This window comes from Neomonachus schauinslandi, chromosome 10 (assembly GCF_002201575.2).
Source record: "Neomonachus schauinslandi chromosome 10, ASM220157v2, whole genome shotgun sequence".
Classification (NCBI taxonomy): domain Eukaryota; kingdom Metazoa; phylum Chordata; class Mammalia; order Carnivora; family Phocidae; genus Neomonachus; species Neomonachus schauinslandi.
In genome coordinates this window covers 24,375,294-24,395,685 of record NC_058412.1, presented here as the reverse complement: position 1 = coordinate 24,395,685, position 20,392 = coordinate 24,375,294, and the positions used below count along the sequence as shown (strand labels likewise).

At 38.0% G+C, this 20,392-nt stretch overlaps 2 protein-coding genes across 2 annotated transcripts in view; one reads left to right on the top strand and one right to left on the bottom strand.

Annotated features, from left to right (window-relative positions):
* The window catches only part of LCLAT1 (lysocardiolipin acyltransferase 1), a 194,307-nt gene that overhangs the window by 120,649 nt on the left and 53,266 nt on the right, over positions 1-20,392 (bottom strand). Inside the window, exon 2 of the mRNA XM_021697361.1 lies at positions 261-429. Within this exon, the coding sequence (XP_021553036.1) occupies positions 261-425 (165 nt within the window). The 5' untranslated portion in view covers positions 426-429. The remainder of the gene's footprint in view (positions 1-260; positions 430-20,392) is intronic.
* Positions 3,786-4,284, top strand: LOC110587191 (40S ribosomal protein S24-like). Its single transcript, XM_044918514.1, has one exon. It carries the CDS (start codon positions 3,795-3,797, stop codon positions 4,185-4,187), a length of 393 nt encoding a protein of 130 aa, XP_044774449.1. The 5' UTR covers positions 3,786-3,794; the 3' UTR covers positions 4,188-4,284.

Here is a 20,392-nt window from a genome sequence, read left to right as displayed (position 1 = left end):
TGATGTAAAAATTCTTCAAAGTATACCTCGATGAAGGAAAATAAACTTCATGAGGAATATAAAAGAAACTTGTAATTTTGGAATATGGCTCTTAAGATATTTTACTTCAAGGACATGAATTTAATTCTCTAGTTCCTGTATTTCCTCCAGAAAGGATTTATAGGTTTCTTCTAACATTTGACTAAATCTGACTCTAACAAAATAAAAATTGGTCAGCTGGGCCACTTTGGTCCAGTCTCCTTATCAGGCATGTAACTTACCACAGGCAGTGTGAGCCAGGTTGCCACAAGGCGGTTGTTGATCCAGCGATACCAAGATGGGCTTACAAACATCAAAGGTAAAAAGGGGCCGAGCATAAAAATGCTTCCGAAAAAGCTTCCGCAAAACAGAGTGAGTATAAAGTAAATCCCTTTCCATGACACCATGATTCTGAAAGATATAAAATATATATATATATATATTTTGTTACTATACATATATCTGCCCAAATTGAAAATGCATAAAATAATCTTTCATTACAGGGCTACAGAAAAGCCTCAGATAAAGAATATAAGAGCTTGAATACCATAAAGGTAACCCTCATAGATGTCCTACAGGTCTAACAAACTTCCAGTACATTAGAAATCAATATTCTCAGAGTAAAAGTCTAAACTAAAAAAAAAAAAAAAAAAGCTGTCTCGTTTAAGAAGGCTTTGTTTTTTTAACTGGTTATTAGTATTAACATAAACCTGTAGAAGTTACCCAACACAAAACCTTAAAATATTCCAGAGGTTTTTTTGTATCCCACTACAAAGAGTAGACTTAATGGACCAAGAATTACAGAACAGCTTCCTAAGAGTGACTGCCTGAAAGTGTTGGCAATTTTAGAGTGCACTAAATTTTTTTTAAAAACCTAGATATGTTAATTCTTCACATTAAAACCTGAAAGTAGTATCTTTGGGCAACTCATCTTAAACTGGCTTTTTCTTTATGAGCTGAAAGATTAAGTAGAAGTCAGATTCCTCACTTTCCTAAACTATTTGCCAAAAGATTACTTTCAGGGTCCTCATAACCAGAAATGCTTAATATTGACATTTTTAAATAAACTGTTGGAAACACAGTTTAAAATGAATAATCAAACATTTGATTTTATAACCTAAACAAGAGCAAAAATATGGGTTGCCTCAGGATAAAACTGTTAGAATCATTAAAATTATGAAAACAATAATGGCCTTAAAATTTTTAAATTACAAAAGGTATTCCAGCCATCAAGAGCTGTGATTCTTTTTAAATATTCAGAACAGAAAACAAAATTTCAAATGTCAAAGTGCTTTAATAAATGTCAGACAAACAATAAAACCGGTCAAATCTCTTACACAGATTCCAGTTTATCTGGGTGTGGAGCAGGTTTTTAAATCTCTACCAGTACTTGAGAGTATGTATACAAAATCCTATCAAGTACAGAGAATGAATATATGGGGACTGGTTTTTTGCTAAACTCACAATCTGAACTTCGAAGTGAGGGCTGAGAGAAAGACCACTGAAGAGCAGAAGCGGAACACTTGGCCGGCCCAGGACGGTATGTGTTCCTCCGCACCCTCAGCCTCACTTTCTGAGGCCCAAGCTCTCCTCTTTGCACTGAAAGAAGACACTTAGGCAGCTTATTTCCAGTCTTTACAAGAAAGCTTTTTTAAAAGAGGAAAAAGAAAAAGACAATCTGCGGCACTGCTCCTCTGCCTGAAACCCTCTAAGGACCCTCTGTTGCTCTGTTTGTTTCTGCCCTCGAGCCATTCGCTAGCTGTCTAGACACCTACCCCTAAACTCCCTGAAGAGCTGGGCTTCACACTCTATCTGCACACATCCATCAAAGCCTCAGACATGCTTTTTCCTCGCTTATTAAACTATTTCTCATTTGATGTGATTAAGCTCCTTTATATTTTTTCTTTTAGATATTGATATCATCTAATAAAATCTTTTCATTTTACATCGATCAAGCGAAGAACCAGAAGAGTTACGATGACTTACTTTCCTAAGTCCCCATAACCAGCTGGTAGCACCAAGTTTTTTCTGCCTTCTACTTCCTTCCAGGATATTACTCCACCTCCCTCCCACTGAGGGGCTGGGAATCAGAGACCCGAATCAGCTTCTAACCACATGTTTGTAAACAAAGACTCAGATATAAAAGGATGTGTCCCATGAACATACTGGGGTTACTCAGGCCAAGTCTAATCTAAAATTACTTTTCCATCAAGCTCCTGCCTTTTCCTTAACCTCTTGATCATTTGTTCAATGACTCAATAAACATACAAAGAGATTCCTGTGTGCGCAAGGCCCTGTGCTAGTTACTTGGGGACACGACCGTGAGTATGACAGACATACCAAGCTCTCGCAAATCTGAGCCGTTCTACCGCCTCCTCAGGAACTCTTCCTTGGCTCTGTATTTAATCCAGCTCCATTCTGCCTACTTCCAAGACTCACGGGTTTCACAGACAAAATGGTTAACGATTATGACAGCTACACACTTATTTAGAATCGCTAAAATTGAAAAAGACAAAACAAAAAACCTGGCGATACCACGTACTGATGAGGATGCAGAAGAGTAAGAACTCACACATACTGCTGGTGGCAAGGCAAAGTATTATGTATGCTTACCGGATAACCCAACAATCCTACTACTGAATATCCAGGACAGATGAAAATTTCCGACAACACAAAAACCTGTATACCATTATTCATAGCAGCATTATTCATAACTGCCAAGAACTGGAAGCACCCCCAAACGGGGTGGGGGGAGATGGGTAAACAAATCCATAGACCAGATGCCTTTAGTTTCTTGCTCAGGAAGGAAACCTCTTTTCCTTCATAAAACGTCCTTATTTAAACACCTCACAATTGAAATGTTAACTAGCCTTGCTCCCATAGTCTAAAAGGTATACTAAGAAGTAACTGCAATTCAATGTGCTGCATGCTACAATAGAGGATATAATGGGACGTGCAGCGTGTGTTAAGGATAGATCAAAGTAAGGCAGGATGAACTCTACTAAAAGGGATTAAAAAAATGCACTAGACTCTTGGAGGATGTGAGGTTGGGGAAGGGAAAGATAATTCCAGGTAGTAAAACAGAACATGCAGAGTCACAGAAATTTGAAACAGCATCGCTTAAGCAGGGAACTGTAACTCATCAGATACTACTGAGGTATAGTGTACACAGTGGGGAGCTGCAAGAATCACAAGAGCACAGGTCCTAGGACAAAGTACACACACCCAGGCCTGCCAAAAATACCACCTTTGACATGTCACCAAGAAAAAACCTAAGGCCTATGACTCATATTTTGGGATAAGTGATAATGGTGCATATAAGCATCAATGCAATGAGTGAATGGATTGGTTTTGTTAAAAAACCTTAAGAGCAAAGAGCTTCTCTTCTTTTTAAAATGGGCAGGTACATGGAACTTGTTGGCAAAAATCCTAGCATTGACAGATGCTGGTATCAGAGCAGTCTATGAGCCAAGAGCATCCAACCCAGCTCCACAACGCAAGAGCTGATGATCATGACCACATCACTTAACCTGTATGCTTACAGATGGGGAGGTTGGAGAAAATTCTCAAAGGCCTACCTTTTGAGCACCTAATATTTGCCAGGCACTTTACAGAAGGCTCGTGGTAGTTACATATTCAACACCTATGGATTCAATTATTCATGAGCAACTAAAAGGTCCTTAACATGTAAATACTCCAAAATTTTGCCGAAACTCAAAATTTGATTACTCCAAGGCTGGGGTCAAAAAAACAAATAATTTAGCTAGGCCGCCATCATGAACGACACAGTAACTATCCGGACCAGGAAGTTCATGACTAACCGACTACTTCAGCGGAAACAGATGGTCATTGATGTTCTTCACCCCGGAAAGGCAACAGTACCTAAGACAGAAATTCGGGAAAAACTAGCCAAAATGTACAAGACCACACCAGATGTCATATTTGTGTTTGGATTCAGAACCCATTTTGGTGGTGGCAAGACAACCGGCTTTGGCATGATATATGATTCCTTGGATTATGCAAAGAAAAATGAACCCAAACACAGACTTGCAAGACATGGCCTGTATGAGAAGAAAAAGACATCAAGAAAACAGCGAAAGGAACGCAAGAACAGAATGAAGAAAGTCAGGGGGACTGCAAAAGCCAATGTTGGTGCTGGCAAAAAGTGAGCTGGAGATTGGACAACAGAAGGAGTAAAGATGCTACAGTGGCTTTATCTGGTTGTGCAGATTTTTCATGAGAGGATCAATAAACTAAGAATGTTAATGTGAAAAAAAAAAAATTTAGGTAATAATAATTATCTGGTCAAACTGTCCAGTATCCTAATCTCAGTGGCCCTTTATTCTGTTTTACTTACCTCATAAGCATGTGGTGGGGCAAGTCAGATGCATAGTGGATTTGTAAATTTGAGATTTTAAAAGAACCTTACTCTCTACTTTGATAATGTCAAGTGTGTCTTAAAATAGGCACTTCACATTCTCATATAATCCCAACAAGAGCCTCAAAAGTAAGGTAGCAATAATATCAGCAGTATTTCCAGCTAAAGAAATAAGGGACTTGGTTCCGTAACGCTGTTCATACTGACAGAGGTGAGATAAAGAACCTCTAACCAGGGGCACTCCCAGAAAACGCAGTGGAGAGTTTGGAACCGGTACCAGAAAGATTTAAAGGCCAAAAAGTAAATAATGAACAATAAAAGTAACAAAGAGTTAACCCTGAAGAAAGTAAAATTAGGCTTCTGGACTAGGGGATATACAGTGGGATTAAGTAACCATACACAGAGAATCCCGAATCTGAGACCTAGTCTTTCCTTGCTGGGCTTTCCAGTGGCTGGGAACAAGATTTCAGTCCTACTCCAGCGTTCTCCAATAAAACTTCCTGCAGTGATGGAAATGTTCAGTAGCTGTGCTGTCCAGTATGATAGCCATGCTATATGTGGCTGTCGTGCACTTGAAATGTGGCTAATTCAACCGAGGAACCATTCATTCGATGTGGTGAGTGGCTACTGGAGCATCAGTAGATCTGGTGGATCTGGGGATCTCACCAGACTGTGAAGAAAGATCAAATACAGAAGCACTGAGGGCTCCTTAATAAATGGTCCACCTAAATCACCCTACAGTGAGGCCCAGAGTTCATGGAAGCTTCACCTACATACAAGCTCCTAATTGGCTTTTTAAGTCCCCTATTTTTTATTGTGAGCAGATAATGAGCCATCTGAGAAAAGCCTTTAACATGACATTAAAGACTAAGAAAAAAGTATACGTGAGGGAAACTATTCAAGAAGAAGAAGGGAAACTATTCAAGAAGAAGAAAACTAACATTTCAGAAAGACAAATACTGCATCTAGTAAACAAAAACATGTTCTTTGTTAAATAAAACAAAGAAAGGAAACATTCAGAGAATAAACGAGCTATTGGAAGTTGGCAACATAGCAATATGTTCAGCAAAAATTAAACACTCAAGAGTTGGAAAATAAAGCTGAGGAAATCCCCCCAAAAGTCAAGAAGATAAAGAGGTGGGAAGTAGAGTATTAGAGGACCAAGACAGGAGGTCCCATATGCAAACCATACGAGTGCTAAAAAGAGAGAAGCGAGGAACTGAAGAAATCAGCAATAAAATAATTCAAAAAATTTCTCCAAATTCCACATTAATGGGGCCTGCTGAAAGCTAGGATAATGGATGAAAACAGATGCTCACCAAGGCACAGCACTGTCACTTTCAGGACAGAGGAGACAAAAGGACATTTTAACAAAACTTCTAGAGAGGATATAAACAGGTCCCAAAAGATCAAAAATTAGATTGGCTTTGGACTTGTCAGTAGAAATAGATCTCAACAGCAATACCAGAAGCAGGATAAAAACAACAATGCCTACAAAATGCTCAAGAAAATTATTCCATCTGGTCATCAATCAATTAAATGTAAAGATAGTAGAACATCATCATCATACATGCAGAACCTCAAAATAACCTCCCATATAATCTTTTTTCAAGAAACTATTTGAAGATGGGCTTCCTAAAACAAAGGAGTAAATAAAGACTAATGGAGATGAAATATGGGAAAGAAGAGATCCCACCTAGGTGAGAGGTCAAGGGAATCTCCAAGATGATCATGAAGGAAGATCCTAGGATGATAATCATGCACAAGACAGAGAAGGTGTCCAGTCCAAATTAGGGATGGGTGACTCAAAAGAAAGACCCTTTGAAAGCTGTATCACCAAATTCCTCGCTCCTAAACAAATTATCTTTTTGAGCCAAGGACAGAATGCCCATATGAACCTTGGCACAGATTCTAATCTACACTTGGCTTCTTGAACACATTCTGATAAAATTCCTGCAGGCCAGTTGATGACACTCATTTTATCTATTTTAAGTACTCTGCTTTGACCTACTCCTAAGAGACAGGGGGAGGGCATGGAGAACTTAGGAGCAGAAAATATATTCCTACCAGAGAGCCAGTACCTGCCGAGTCCAGCCGGATGCCATGACTGTGGTGAGCCGTGGACTGTGGTCTTTTCAGGACTCATTATGCATGAATTTCCCCACAACCTTACCCAGAAATGGATCTGGTCAATGCTCCGGGATGCTCAGGTCAGACCCAGAGATTCTGCACCTCTAGGAGCCTTCATCTAATGATAGATTATGCTTACTTCTCAAGTTTTCACCAGGGGGCTCTCAAGTTATGTATATATACGTATACATATATACCTATATATTCACACATATGTACATATATATTGAGGAATATATACACAGGTGACAAAATTTTAAAGAAAAATAACGACTAACACAAAAGGATAATAGTTGTCACAGGGAGAGCACGGGAGATTTCTAATACTGACAATATTCTATTTCTTAAGCATGGTGGCTACTTATACGTTCACCAACAATGACATTTAGAATAATGTTCTTTATGCACTACTCTTGCAAGCTAGATGAATAAACACTTCACACCCAGATACAATCACACTGATTTAGTTCTTTCATAAACATAAGTGAAATATGTATGAGCTGATTAATTTCTTTTGCGGGCGCCTGGGTGGCTCAGTTGGTTAAGCGACTGCCTTTGGCTCAGGTCATGATCCTGGGGTCCCGGGATCGAGTCCCGCATCGGGCTCCCTGCTTGGCAGGGAGTCTGCTTCTCCCTCTGACCCTCCTCCCTCTCATGCTCTCTGATTAATTTCTTTTAAATCCAACAAAATTTTTAAATCCCTGGATGCTTGTTAATTTGCATGACCTGATTCTGATGAACATTTCTGCATTTTTCAGAATTTAGTAACATACACACATCTGTCTTGCCTGATGAAATGGTTTGCTGCTCAATTCCCCAATGAGAACCGTATTTGTTCTCTTTTCCAGTCTCAAAAGACAGAGGCTCATGGCTAAATTTAACATTCAATTCTCGAAGCAAAGATTTGGGTTGTTATTATCTTTCTCCTCTTATAATCCTTTTATTCTTACTGGTATCATCATGTCTGTCTTTTATTGTAAATCACTTTAAATTCTTTTAGGAAGCAGACTACTAATTAAAAATAAATTTAAGACTATCACCATTGGTAACTTATTCACCTTATTTTACTTAAAAAAAAATAGTGTCTACTATAGTGTGAAGAAATCACTAGAAAATTTAAGAATTTATGTTCAAGATACTCTGAAGACAAAAAGGTATACTCCTTTAATAAGCAAATTACCAAAAGACACAAATTAACAAAAATAAGCTGAAGAGACAGAATGTAAAACACCTTTCCGTATCACCTAAGCATTCATGAGGCAGGCAGAGGAAGCTGAAAGGATAACGTATAAAGTTTGCTCTGGCACCTTTACCTGTTTGGGAAAAGGATACAGACAATAACAGGAAAGAGACAAACTACAGCTTCATTCTTCCTAAAGCAGCCCAAGACAATAATACTCTCCCAGATACTCGAAGAAGGTACAAGGTAAGCAAGCATTCTAGTTAAGATCATTTAGTTAGATGAAATAAAACCACAGTTTACCAATTCTGATTAACACAACAGACAGTTCAAGAGCAGAATGGGGTCAAACCTCAGTTAGATCTACCCAAAATGAAGCAAGAAAAACTTTCAACAATCAAATGGATTTCAGTAAACAAGTCTGCTAACTCCCTTTGGTGGGGAGAGGGTCCACTGAGAGTTCTTAGCACTGTACAAGGACATCTAGTTAAAATGGCACGATTTTCTCTTATTAAAGTTTAGTGAGAAGAAATTATCTGTGTAAATACTCAAACACAGTTCTCTAAATCCTGATGCAATTCTTTTACTTAAAATGTATTTAAAAGTTAATACCTAGAAAAAAGCAAAGAGTATATACCGTATGATTCTATATGTCTAAAGTTCAAAAACAGAAAAAATAATTTTTTTTTTAAAGATTTTATTTATTTGACAGAGATAAACACAGTGAGAGAGGGAACACAAGCAGGGGGAGTGGGAGAGGGAGAAGCAGGCTTCCCACCGAGCAGAGAGCCTGATGCGGGGCTCGATCCCAGGACGCTGGGATCATGACCTGAGCTGAAGGCAGACGCTTAACGACTGAGCCACCCAGGTGCCCCAGAAAAAATAATTTATAAGATTAGAAGTAATATTAATGGTTATCTGGGAGGTGTAGAGCAAGAGGAATGACTGGAAGGGACACGAGGGGGCTTCAAGAATTTTAGTCATACTCTGTTTCTTGATTTGGGTGCTGGTTATATGTGATGTATTCACTTTACAAAAATTTAGTGAGCTATACATTTGTGACTTATGTACTTTTCTATATGTATATTTTAATGATATTTACCAAGAAATATTTACCAAAAACTCTTATATATGCAGCAATTTAAACTAGATACCTTCTAAGTAATCATTTATATGTATGCAGTCCTCAGGAAGAAAATACAAATGGTCAATACACCTAAAGAAATGCTCAGGGCCCCTGGGTGGCTCAGTCAGTTGAGCGCCCGACTCTTGGTTTCAGCTGGGATTGTGATCTCAGGGTCGTGGGATAGAACCCCATGTGGGGCTCCATGCTCAGCAGGGAGTCTGCTTGAGATTTTCTCTCTTCCCCTCCCTCTCTGCCCCTCCCCCAGCTTGTGCATGTGCACATGTACTCTCTAAATTAAAAAAAAAAAACGCTCAACCTATTCTCAGGAAAATGTAAATTAAAATAAACAAAACACCATTTTTTCTCACCAGATTGGCAAAAATGTCTAAGTTTTGCCTTTGATATTCTAAAAATCATTTGTTGGTGTCTTTGCTCTCACAGCTGGAAGAAGTATAAGTTTTAGAGGGCAAACTGGTAAGTGAGTTACAATAATACATATAAGCTATAATAATTTTGAATATGCCTGCCATCATGAATTCCTTCACAGTATTTACCCCAGAGAAATACTCAACTGCATGTACAAAGATGCTTCACCACAGCATTGTCTGTAACCAAAATATCAGAAACATAAATGTCCACTGATGGGGGAAGGGCTAAACCGTGGTGCAGCCAACATTATGAAACACTATGCAGCAGGTAGAAAGAATGAGGTCAAGCTGTATTTTCTTAAAATGAACAGTTCTCCAAGATGTATTGCTAATGAAAAAGAGTGTGATACCATTTCTGAAAGGTACCAAACCCCTAGAACAAAAACCCCTAGTTGTATGGTTTATATAAATAAATGTAAATACACTTAAGTCTGTCTATAAGGACACACAACATTTCCATCATCATCTCCATAAAGATGAAGAGGCTGTGACTAAGGATGGTAGTCAAAGAGAAACAGACCTTTCTGTAATTTTTTTTTTTTTTAAGATTTCATTTATTTATTGGAGAGGCACAGAGAGAGAGAGAGCTAGAGAGCACAAGTGGGGGAGAAGGAGAAGCAGTCCCCCCGAGGAGCAGGGAGCCTGATGCGGGGCTTGATCTCAGGACCCTGGGATCATGACCTGAGCCGAAGGCAGATGCTTAACCAACTGAGCCACTCAGACCTTTCTGTCATGTTTTAAAAAGGGAAGAAGGGGGAAAGGGAGACAGAAGAGGAGGAAGGAAAAAAGCAGCAACGTCAACATCACTGTAGCCAAAGTTAAGTCAGCTTGTCAGTAATGTCAGTAATGCGTGTTGCTGCATGATCCCATAACTGATTAAATGTTGAGGTAGAAATACCTCTTAGCATTACTGCTTGTCATACTTCAAACTCAAATTTTCACAAATTAAAAGCCACAATTAAAAACATACATTGAGATAGGAATGATAAAGCACCCCAGGTAAACTAAAACGACACAGCACCCCCCCCAAAGGTCACTCAAAACCACCAATTTATTTTATAGCATTTATCTCTGTTAACTTGAAGTTTAAGCTCCTGTTTTGTCTTTCTCTTCACAAGACACAGAGCTAACCAGTAAAATGTGCAAAGAACTAAGCGATGGAGGTACACAGACTGTCAGAAAGCAAGCAAGAAGTTTCCCGAAACTCTTCATATACACAAAATATGAGCCCATGAATATATGTGCATAAAAGTCTCATAAGGATAAAGTTCTAGCAGAAAGCAGCTATTTTAAAAGTTTCTAAAAAGAGAATGTTCATTTCTGACTTTCCACCATGGTTACTTTAATCAAAAGCATACTCTTAAAAAGACAGAAAAGGGAAAAAGTTAAAATAGCTGTCTAAATTTACCAAGTTATTTTGACCATTTACTTCTGATCATTTAAACAGAGAATAAGTACCAATTAGAGTCATTCCACAGTCAATAAAAACTCATATAATAATATATGCATTATTAAACATTAACCATGGAGTCTTTACCCTCCTTGGCCATATCATCTAGGTTGAGAGAGAACACATTTGAAAAGGAGGGAAGGAAGCGATACAAGGAAGTACATATTAAATGCCAAATTCATGAAAAATCAGTAAATTTGACAACCAGTCTGTAAAATCTTAGAAGTCTAGAGCTAGACTTAAGATTACTAAGCTTTAAACATCTTTCAGTCTCACAGATGATTCTCTCATTATACTGATGAAGAAAGTGGGGAGCAGAAAGGTTGAGGGACCGGACTTGCACTTACAGCGGCACAGCCAGTGGTGTTGGAGCTAGGCTAAGACCGTCCAATCTCCAGTTAGCAGCTCAGTGTTCTTTGCATTAGAAGAGAATCATAGATGGCTAAGGCAACCAACTAAAACAAGAAGAAGGAATTAAGATGCAAACGAGGTCTGGGCTTAGAGGAAGGATAGGAGTCAGTCAAGCTAGGACAAAAAGAAAGGCAAAGAGGCTACCTCTTAACAATATTCTTCATGGTGCACACTGTGCAGTGATTGGGTTAGTCATGAGAAAGTTCTTCCAAAGTCTCAGGATTTCTGTTGGGTTTTGTTTCTCCCAAATTATTTCAAACAAAATGAATTAACAGCATTTTTTTTTTAATGAAAATGCCACTAATTCTTTTTCTGCATAAATGGCAAGCACACTCACTATATTTCAACAATTTCCTGTTGTTATATAAGGTTTCCTTATAAGATGTAAAAGTTAAAACCACATACACCCACACTAAGTGGAACACTACTATATGAAACCATTTCAGAAAGACTGGTTAGTACAACTCTCTTATACCTCCTACCTGATATTCAAGAGACTACCTTCTGTTCAAATTACTTATTATAGTCCTCAGAATGTTAGAGTACCACATAACCCAGCAACTCCACTCCTAGATATATATACCTAAGTGCAATGAAAATACATGTCCACATAAAAACATATGTATGAATGTTCATAGCAGTGCCATTCATAAGTCAAAAGTGGAAACAACCCAAACGTGTTCTTCATTTGATAAAGGGATTAAACAAAAGGGGTTCAGCCATCAGCAAGAAAAGAGATGAAGTACTTGATACATGTTACAACACAGACAACCTTGAAAATCTTAATGCTCAGTGAAAGAAGCCAGTCACAAAAGTTCACATATTGTATGATTTCATTTATATGAAATGTCCAGAAGAGGCAAATCTAAAGAGATAAAAAGTAGATCAGTGGTTCCCTAGGGCTGAAGGCAGGTGTCATGGGAGTGACCGCTAATGAGTATGAACTTTGTTTAGGGGGGTAAAAGAATGTTCTGAAATTAGACAGTGGTGATGGCTGCACAACTGAACAGTCTAAAACCACTGCTGGTACACTACTCTTGAAATGGGTGAACTGTAATGGTGTGTGGATTCTATCTCAAAACAAAAAAAGTTCATTAGCTGGGAGACTACCAAGACACGAATAACTCTAACCATTTTACCCTGGCAGCCATGAATGGATGGGAAAGGAAAAGAGAAATTATTAACTACCACCTCAAAAATTAGAAAAAGCATACACAAGCAAAGCCGGAGTACAAAAGGGAACCAAAACCTAGACAGAGGGCGCACAATCACTGAACAGAAAAAAGCCTCGACAGACATACAACAAAATGTTACCAATGACTATCCTTGCGTAGTGAGACTATGATTTTTCTTCCAAATTGTGCACAAAAAATCTTACTTTCGCACTATGAAAAAAAAAATCCCAGTAACAATAATTTCAAAAGGAAAAACGAGGAGCCAGGATTTCTTATACTAAGGGACTGGAGAGGTCCCATTAATAATAAACCACCGAAGATAGAGTCAGCCATGAATAAGAAGCATCAACTGGGGATTTCATAATATTGAAACACTGGCTCAGTGCTTTTCATATGTAAAAACTGCTGATATTCTGACATCAGTAACTTGTCTTTTCTAATGTAAATTACTGGTATTCACTAGAAGGTATCAAATACCACTGTTTCAGGGCAGCATCGAACACGTGTTTTGACTGGACAAGGAATAAGATGTTTTTCTTCCTGTTTCACACATTACAATTCTTCAAAACAACACAAACCGATCACATTATTTTTTAAATGTGTAGTTACATTATCATCTTTAATAACAGACTTTTTACAAATTAACATACACTGAATAAAAACACTACCATTTTGTCAAATAAAGTCAACTATCATTCACAGTAATTTTCTTTCAATAGATAAAAGCAAAATAAAAAAAAAATTAAATGTTTCCTTTCTACAATTTATTCTTCACACAACAAAGGGTAGTTTACCCAAAGATGGTTCATGGAATGTATTCAAAGGTTCATAAACCCCCTAAAATTGTATGCTAATTTACGTATGTGTGTTTTTCTTCAGAGAGGATCCCGAATTTGTCTTAGAGGGGTTTGTAATTCAAAGAAAGTTAAGACACTACTGGTTTAGAGAAACAACTGAACAGCAGCCTAAAATGGTCTTCTGTTGTAAAGGAATTCTGGAGACATTCTTTTTTTTTTTTTTTTAAAGATTTTATTTATTTATTTGACAGAGAGATAGACAGAAGAGCACAAGCAGAGGGAGTGGGAGAGGGAGAAGCAGGCTCTGCACTGAGCAGGGAACCCGATGCGGGACTCGATCCCAGGACCCTGAGATCATGACCCGAGCCGAAGGCAGACGCTTAACCATCTGAGCCACCCAGGCGCCCTTCTGGAGACATTAACTCTCAAGAAACTTACTGTGTAATTTTCATTCATGAAACACATTTATCAAGTATCTGGGTAATGAGGTAGGACCAAGGATAAATCATATCATATAACAACACTACTCTAGAAAAAAACTTTAAGTTGTGAAGTCAAAAAACCCAGAAAATATTGTAAGCAAAGGCACAAATATTACATAATACTATTTTATTTGTATTTATTCATACCAGGCTTTGTTTTAAAAATATTTGAGATATCTTTATTATTTAATACCTTATAATATGAATGGAATCAAATAATCTTGATTCAAGGTATTTCAGACTGAATTTCATAAACATGGCTGTTATTCATATGTCATGGAATTCTGAGTGAATGCTACAAATGTATATATAAAACATTTTTTCTAACTTCTTCTGAAAGAAAATGACGGAGATTTGGTTCATGTGTAAAAGTCTATTTTGTACAAATAACAACAGGGTTAATATCTGGAACATCTGTTTTGCTATTAAAACATTACTTCTGTGACCTTTTTTTCCCTAGACTTGCAAAAATCAAAATAAATAACAGATGGAGAATGACCTTGGAACTCTCTCCATGTATTTTAAAGTGTTTCATGTAGCATGTTCTTGCCATTAATAAAAACACAGGTGGAGAAATTAATATGAATGCCAATAAAAATATTTGATAACAGAAGCTCATGAAGACTTAAGATCAGCAATTAATATTTATAGGATTTTTAAAATTATTTCTAAAACTTACAAAAGTAACTACTCTATTTGATGAAGAAGGAGGTAGTTTTCAGAACAGTACAATGCATAAAATAATATTGAAAGACATCTCTGAAAACTCAATTTAAAAACCACACCACCTATAAAATCACCTATCATGGAAAGTCAGAGTTGTGAGAGGCTTTAGAGATCATTTAATATACTGGTTTAGAAACTTTTTGGCCATAGGACCCTTCATTCAAAAATCTCACCAAAAGGTCTCATGTAAAACACAGCAGAACAGCTGTGGTTCAGGGTTGTCCCCACCCCCCAGGCCCCCCCAGACCTCACTCCTCACCTTCATCTGGACCTCTCTGTTCTAAAGGATATTAAAGAACGTCATTTGGAACCAGTGGCCCAAGCAAACCCTTATCTCAGATGAGGCAACAGAGATCCAGATCGCTTTTCCTTAGTGCTAAGCGAACTCTCCATCTATACTGCCGAATGGTTTATTTTCTCTTCAGACGACCTCACCTCAGTCACAGACTCATATAATCTTCGAGACAAAAGGGGCCTTAGGGCAGGCCAGGACTTCTCACTCTCAGTTTGGTCTTTCCTCTATTCCACTCTGCCTTTTTTCAGAGACTATTAAAAGACACAGGAGAGAAATACTCTAACAAATGCTTTACATACAATATTCCTTATCTCACAATTCTGAAAAGTAGGTAAAAGTATACCCTTTTTACAGTTGAAGAAAGTGAGCTCAGAAACATTCAACCATGCCCAACTTTAACTGGCAGGCAGCAGAGCTAGGATTTAAACCTGCATCCATTTAACCCTAAAGTGTGTGCTCTTTCCAATTAACCACTTTACATTTGCATAGGACAAATGCCAGACTATAAAAGAAAGGGGAAAATCTACGGTCCAGGCAGAGAAAAACACCTATTTAGTCTCCAAAACAGTATCAAAGTAATAGATACCCACTAACATGAGCACCCTAAGTTAGCAGCACTGAAATGGGGTTGTGAAGAATATGGTCAACAAGGCTTTAAGAAAAAGGAGAAACAAAATAAGCATAAGAGCAACAAAACAAAGCCATATTTAAATTAATGAGGCAAAGCTGCTGAGTGTAAGGAAAGGTTCACGAACACATATTCAGGAAATCAACAATAAGAAATGAAATTGTTGCACTTAAGCACAAGCATGGAGTCCAAAAAAGAAAAAGAAAATAATGACAAAGTCAGAAGGCTGCCAGGAAAGAGTTAAGTTACACTCTACTTAAAATAAAAATATGCACAGAAGAGTAATAATGCCTTTCAGATGCTTAACAAAACTCTACCAAAGTATTAGTTCTTAATGCAAAGCCTACCACGAAATAAACAAAATCTCAGTTTTTCCTCTGTAACATAATTACCCTTGATTACCTGCAATCTTGATGAAAAAAGAACTCAGTGTATAATCTAAAGTCAAAAGTATCAGTTTAATTATTACAGAATTCCACATAATACTTCAGAAGCAACATTCTAGAAGTTACAGGGGACACTGCTCCCTCAAGAAATTAAATGACACAAGGGCGCCTGGATGGTGCAGCTGGTTAGGCATCCAACTCTTGATTTCTGCTCATGAGATCCAGCCCCGCGCTTAGCTTGAGATTTTCTCTCTCTCTCTCTGTCCCTACCCCCACTCATGCTCGCTCTCTAAAATAAATAAATAAATAAAATCTTAAAAAAAAAAGGAAAGAAAGAAAGAAAAGAAACTAAATGACACAGTACAAAGAAACTTGAACTAGTTGGTGCTGGGACTGCTTCCTATCGTGTTCTACTGCAAGCACCTCTGGAAACACCAGATTATTTTAGAGAGGGTTGCGACTGGAGGATAAAGACAACACATCTTCCCTGAGTGTCAATTTGACTATATTTTGGAAATATCACTTTTACCTACAACACAAGCACATAGGGCAGAATACAAAATTCTTATGGAAACCACAATCCCGTGGGGGAAATCAATACTCAAAAAAGTAAACAAATGATATTGTAATAAAGGTTACGAAACCTTTGGTTTTGGCTGTGTGTGTGTGTGTGTGTGTGTGTGTGTACACAAGCGGATGAGCAAGCAGGTAGAGACAGGAGCTGGGGAGGGCACATGTGTGGCATCCCAGGTCTCGAAGGCAGGTAGGTGTTTGTTGGGTTCAAGGAACTGAAATAAGATTCATATCAGAGTATTTATTATGGTAATATACCAACTGCAGGGTATTAAAAAAGGACTGTATTCTCTATAACCTTGGAGGAGGAGGATGCGAGGCTTTTAGCAGGGATCCACTGCATCTGCTATACAGTATACCACTTCCCTTGACACCCTTTCATTTGGCCCTTGTGAGAAAGAAAAGGTAGAAATTTTACAGATGAAAAGACAGGTTTGTGCCCAAGGCCAAAAAGCCAGAAAACGGGAGCTCTGGCAGTATCTCTGAACCTACAGGATGTCCTCCCCGTATTACACACAAGTCCGCGTATCTATTACCTATATATCTGTGTACCTCTACAGCAAGCAACAAGTCAAGAATAATATGCAGTTCGGGGCGCCTGGGTGGCTCAGTCGTTAAGCGTCTGCCTTCGGCTCAGGTCATGATTCCAGGATCCTGGGATCGAGCCCCGCATCGGGCTCCCTGCTCGGCGGGAAGCCTGCTTCTCCCTCTCCTGCTCCCCCTGCTTGTGTTCCCTCTCTAGCTGTCTCTCTGTCTAATAAATAAATAAAATCTTTATTAAAAAAAAATGCAGTTCACTACCTCATTTAAAAATGAAAAATGTTTTCATACAAATTTTTAGAAAAACCATGAAGCAAAGTTTTTACCTACTAACTATACTATTGGGCTCATTCTCCTCTTAAAAGTAATGAGCAACAAGAGCAGCAGAGCAACTCACAAAACCTGGGATTCCTGTTCAAGCTCTACTAGTAACCACACTCTTTGTCATTCTGCAAAAGTAACACCAAGCTCTGTCCAACACTGCCCTCTGCCCCTTCACTCTGCCCCTCATTTTCTTTACCTATGATAAGAGAAGACTGGGTCTGGATCACGGTTCTCCCTGGGGCAGTGCATGCCTTTAAGGGCATTTTAGAAATCTGTTGAGCTGTTTTCTGTGGGGTTTTTTAGTTTTGTCTTGTGGAATAATCATACCTCATATTATGTTTTAAATTATTTTCCTTTATATTACAGTTAGGGAATTATATTGATTTATTCTAATTATGTGAGTAAAAAACTTTCATTAACTATTAATTTTATCTCAGGACACTAAAGAGAGTATTACAAAATATTTATTATGAAAAAGGGGGCTTTGGGTTAGATAGAATTAGGAATTAATTGACTAGAAGATCTCAAAGGTTCTTTCCAGTTCTGTAATTTACTGATTCTATTAATATTTTGAACACAAATAATAAGACAAAGAATAGTGATAAAGGCAGCATACATGAGGACTTGTGGGCAAGAAAAGAAACTTCTAAATCTGCTTCTGTGCTTGGTTAAATAATTAAATTAGTGGGAAAGCAATTATATCCTACTGCCCAGGATGTTATATATCAGAATACTTTGTACTTCACTTTTAAGAAAAAGATTAAAACATCTCCAAAAGTCACTATTACATTAGGGGCTTAGAAATATGAATTCGGGCGCCTGGGTGGCTCAGTTGGTTAAGCGACTGCCTTCGGCTCAGGTCATGATCCTGGAGTCCCGGGATCGAGTCCCGCATCGGGCTCCCTGCTCAGCGGGGAGTCTGCTTCTCCCTCTGACCCTCCCCCCTCTCATGCTCTCTCTCTCTCTCATTCTCTCTCTCAAATAAATAAATAAAATCTTAAAAAAAAAAAAGAAATATGAATTGAAAAGGAAGTCCTGGGGTTAGCAAAGATTCAGCCCATATGTCCCAATCATCAATTTCAAAAATCACATTTTATGAAATGGGCATAATGTGAAATGAACCCTGAAATATTATGATAAAGTTAAACAGATTTGGGTACTCCTCCCTCCAAACCAAAACAGAGAAATTGCTGACACATTTCCAAAAAACAGAAAGATAATGCTTTGAGAATCAACCTTCCCACTCTAAAAGCTTCGGTTGAGGGGGTGGGTGGAGCATCTAGATATCAAGACGACATGATATTTCATTACCAAACTATCCTAAAAGTAACTGTGAACTATATTATTTATAAAATACAATCTTAAAAAATTGACAGGGAAACCTACTTTGGGCCAAGCCACACATAAATACACGTGTGCCTATGTATTTATATTCATATGTATCATCACATTTTAACAACTCTTCAAGGTAGATATTATTGTTCACTTTTTCTCTGAGGAACAGGAGGTTAAAAGACATTAAATAACAGAGATTTCCAGCAATCAGGATGCTATGGAACAAAGCCTTTCAAAAATAAGCCTAAAGGCCTCTAAGCAAGGAGAAAAAAAGTTGTTAAAGATGACACAAAGTTGACTCTATAGAAGACTCCAGTTAAGCCTCACCTATTGACCTAATATTCTGTATGAAGCGGTTTTTTATTAAGTACCTGATGCCTCTATCTGCCAAGCACTTTCACATACATTATCTTACTTGATGTTTCTCATATTTTATCTTAGTTGATATCATATTTGATAAGATATTTATCATGTGATAGCCTCCACTAATCTATCCATTAAGGAAGAAATGGAAAAGAGAGCAGTGGTTGCCAGGGGTGAGGGAAAGGATGTGACTATAAAGGGGTAGCACAAGGGAGTTTTTTGGAGTGATGGAACTCTTCTGTTTCCTAATTGTGATGGGGGTTACACAAATCTAGACCTACATTAACATCCACATATGTACACCAAAAGAAAAAAAGGCAACTTAAAAAAAGTTTAACTGCATTTCCTTAACAACATGATGCAGAAAATGGCTGATAAAGAATATTTCTCCTGAACTGCATTTCCTTTCTTTTTCTTTTTTTTTTTTTTTTTAAAGTAGGCTCCATTCTCCATTCCCAGTGTGGAGCCCAACATGGGACTTGAACTCATGACCCTGAGATCAAGACCTGAGCTGAAATCAAGAGTCAGGTGCCAGGCACCCCCTTTTCTTTTGTTTTTGGGGGCTTTTTTGTTTTTATTCAAATTCCTGTTAGTTAACATACAGTGTAATATTAGTTTCAGGTGTACAATGTAGTGATTCAACACTTCGATACATTACCTGGTGTTCCTCACAGCAAGTGCACTCCTGAATCCCCTTACCCACCTCCCCTCTGGTGGCCATAAGTGTGTTCTCTATAGTTATGAGTCTGTTTCTTGGTTTTTCCTCTCTCCGTCTCTTTTCCCTGTACTCATTTGTTTGGTTACTTAAATTGCCATATGTAAAATTTAAGATGCATTTCCTTTCAATGCCACAGAGTATGCTTTTAGTTCATAAAATAACTTTGTAGAAACACCTTAGTCCTTTGATATTTCAGGGTTTTATGGAGATTCTAATTAAACAACTACAAATTTATCTTTAATAAAACATCAGTAAGTTCTCTTGGTATATCAACATTTTTTTTTAAAGATTTTATTTATTTTTTGACAGAGAGAGACAGCATAGAAGGAACACAAGCAGGGGGAGTGGGAGAGGGAGAAAGGCAGGCTTCCCGCTGAGCAGGGAGCCCGATGCAGGGCTCGATCCCAGGCCCCTGGGATCATGACCTGAGCCGAAGGCAGACGCTTAACCAACTGAGCCACCCAGGCACCCCGGTATATCAACATTTTAAAAATTCAAGTTATTATAATAAGTAAAGTCAGATTTTACAAAAGTACGCACCTTCCAAATTTCTTTGAATTCTGCTACACAGAAGCCTATATTTAAAGCATATATGTAATAAGAAATCTCTAGTCACAACCATTTCAAAATCAGGAAGGAGGGAGAGAAAATTTACTAAGTATATACATCCAATGTCTCCAAAGGTTACTGCATTCTCTTTATAAACTGTCTAATCTCACTGAACAATCTCCCCACCCCTGAGAGACCAAGATCTTCCCAATTTTATGAAAAAAGAACATGGAGTCAGTAGGTTAAACAAAGCAGCCCGCAACTGCTGGGCTAATGAGACAATGGAGCCAAGATAAGCCAGAGTTTTAAAATAAGAGCACGTTTTAGTGTGCCTGTAATAAGGGTATAAAGTCACAGCATATGGAAATTTAAATGAAATT

Excerpts from the sequence above, each read along its gene's own strand:
- LOC110587191 (XM_044918514.1), top strand. The coding sequence starts at position 3,795 with ATGAACGACACAGTAACTATCCGGACCAGGAAGTTCATGACTAACCGA.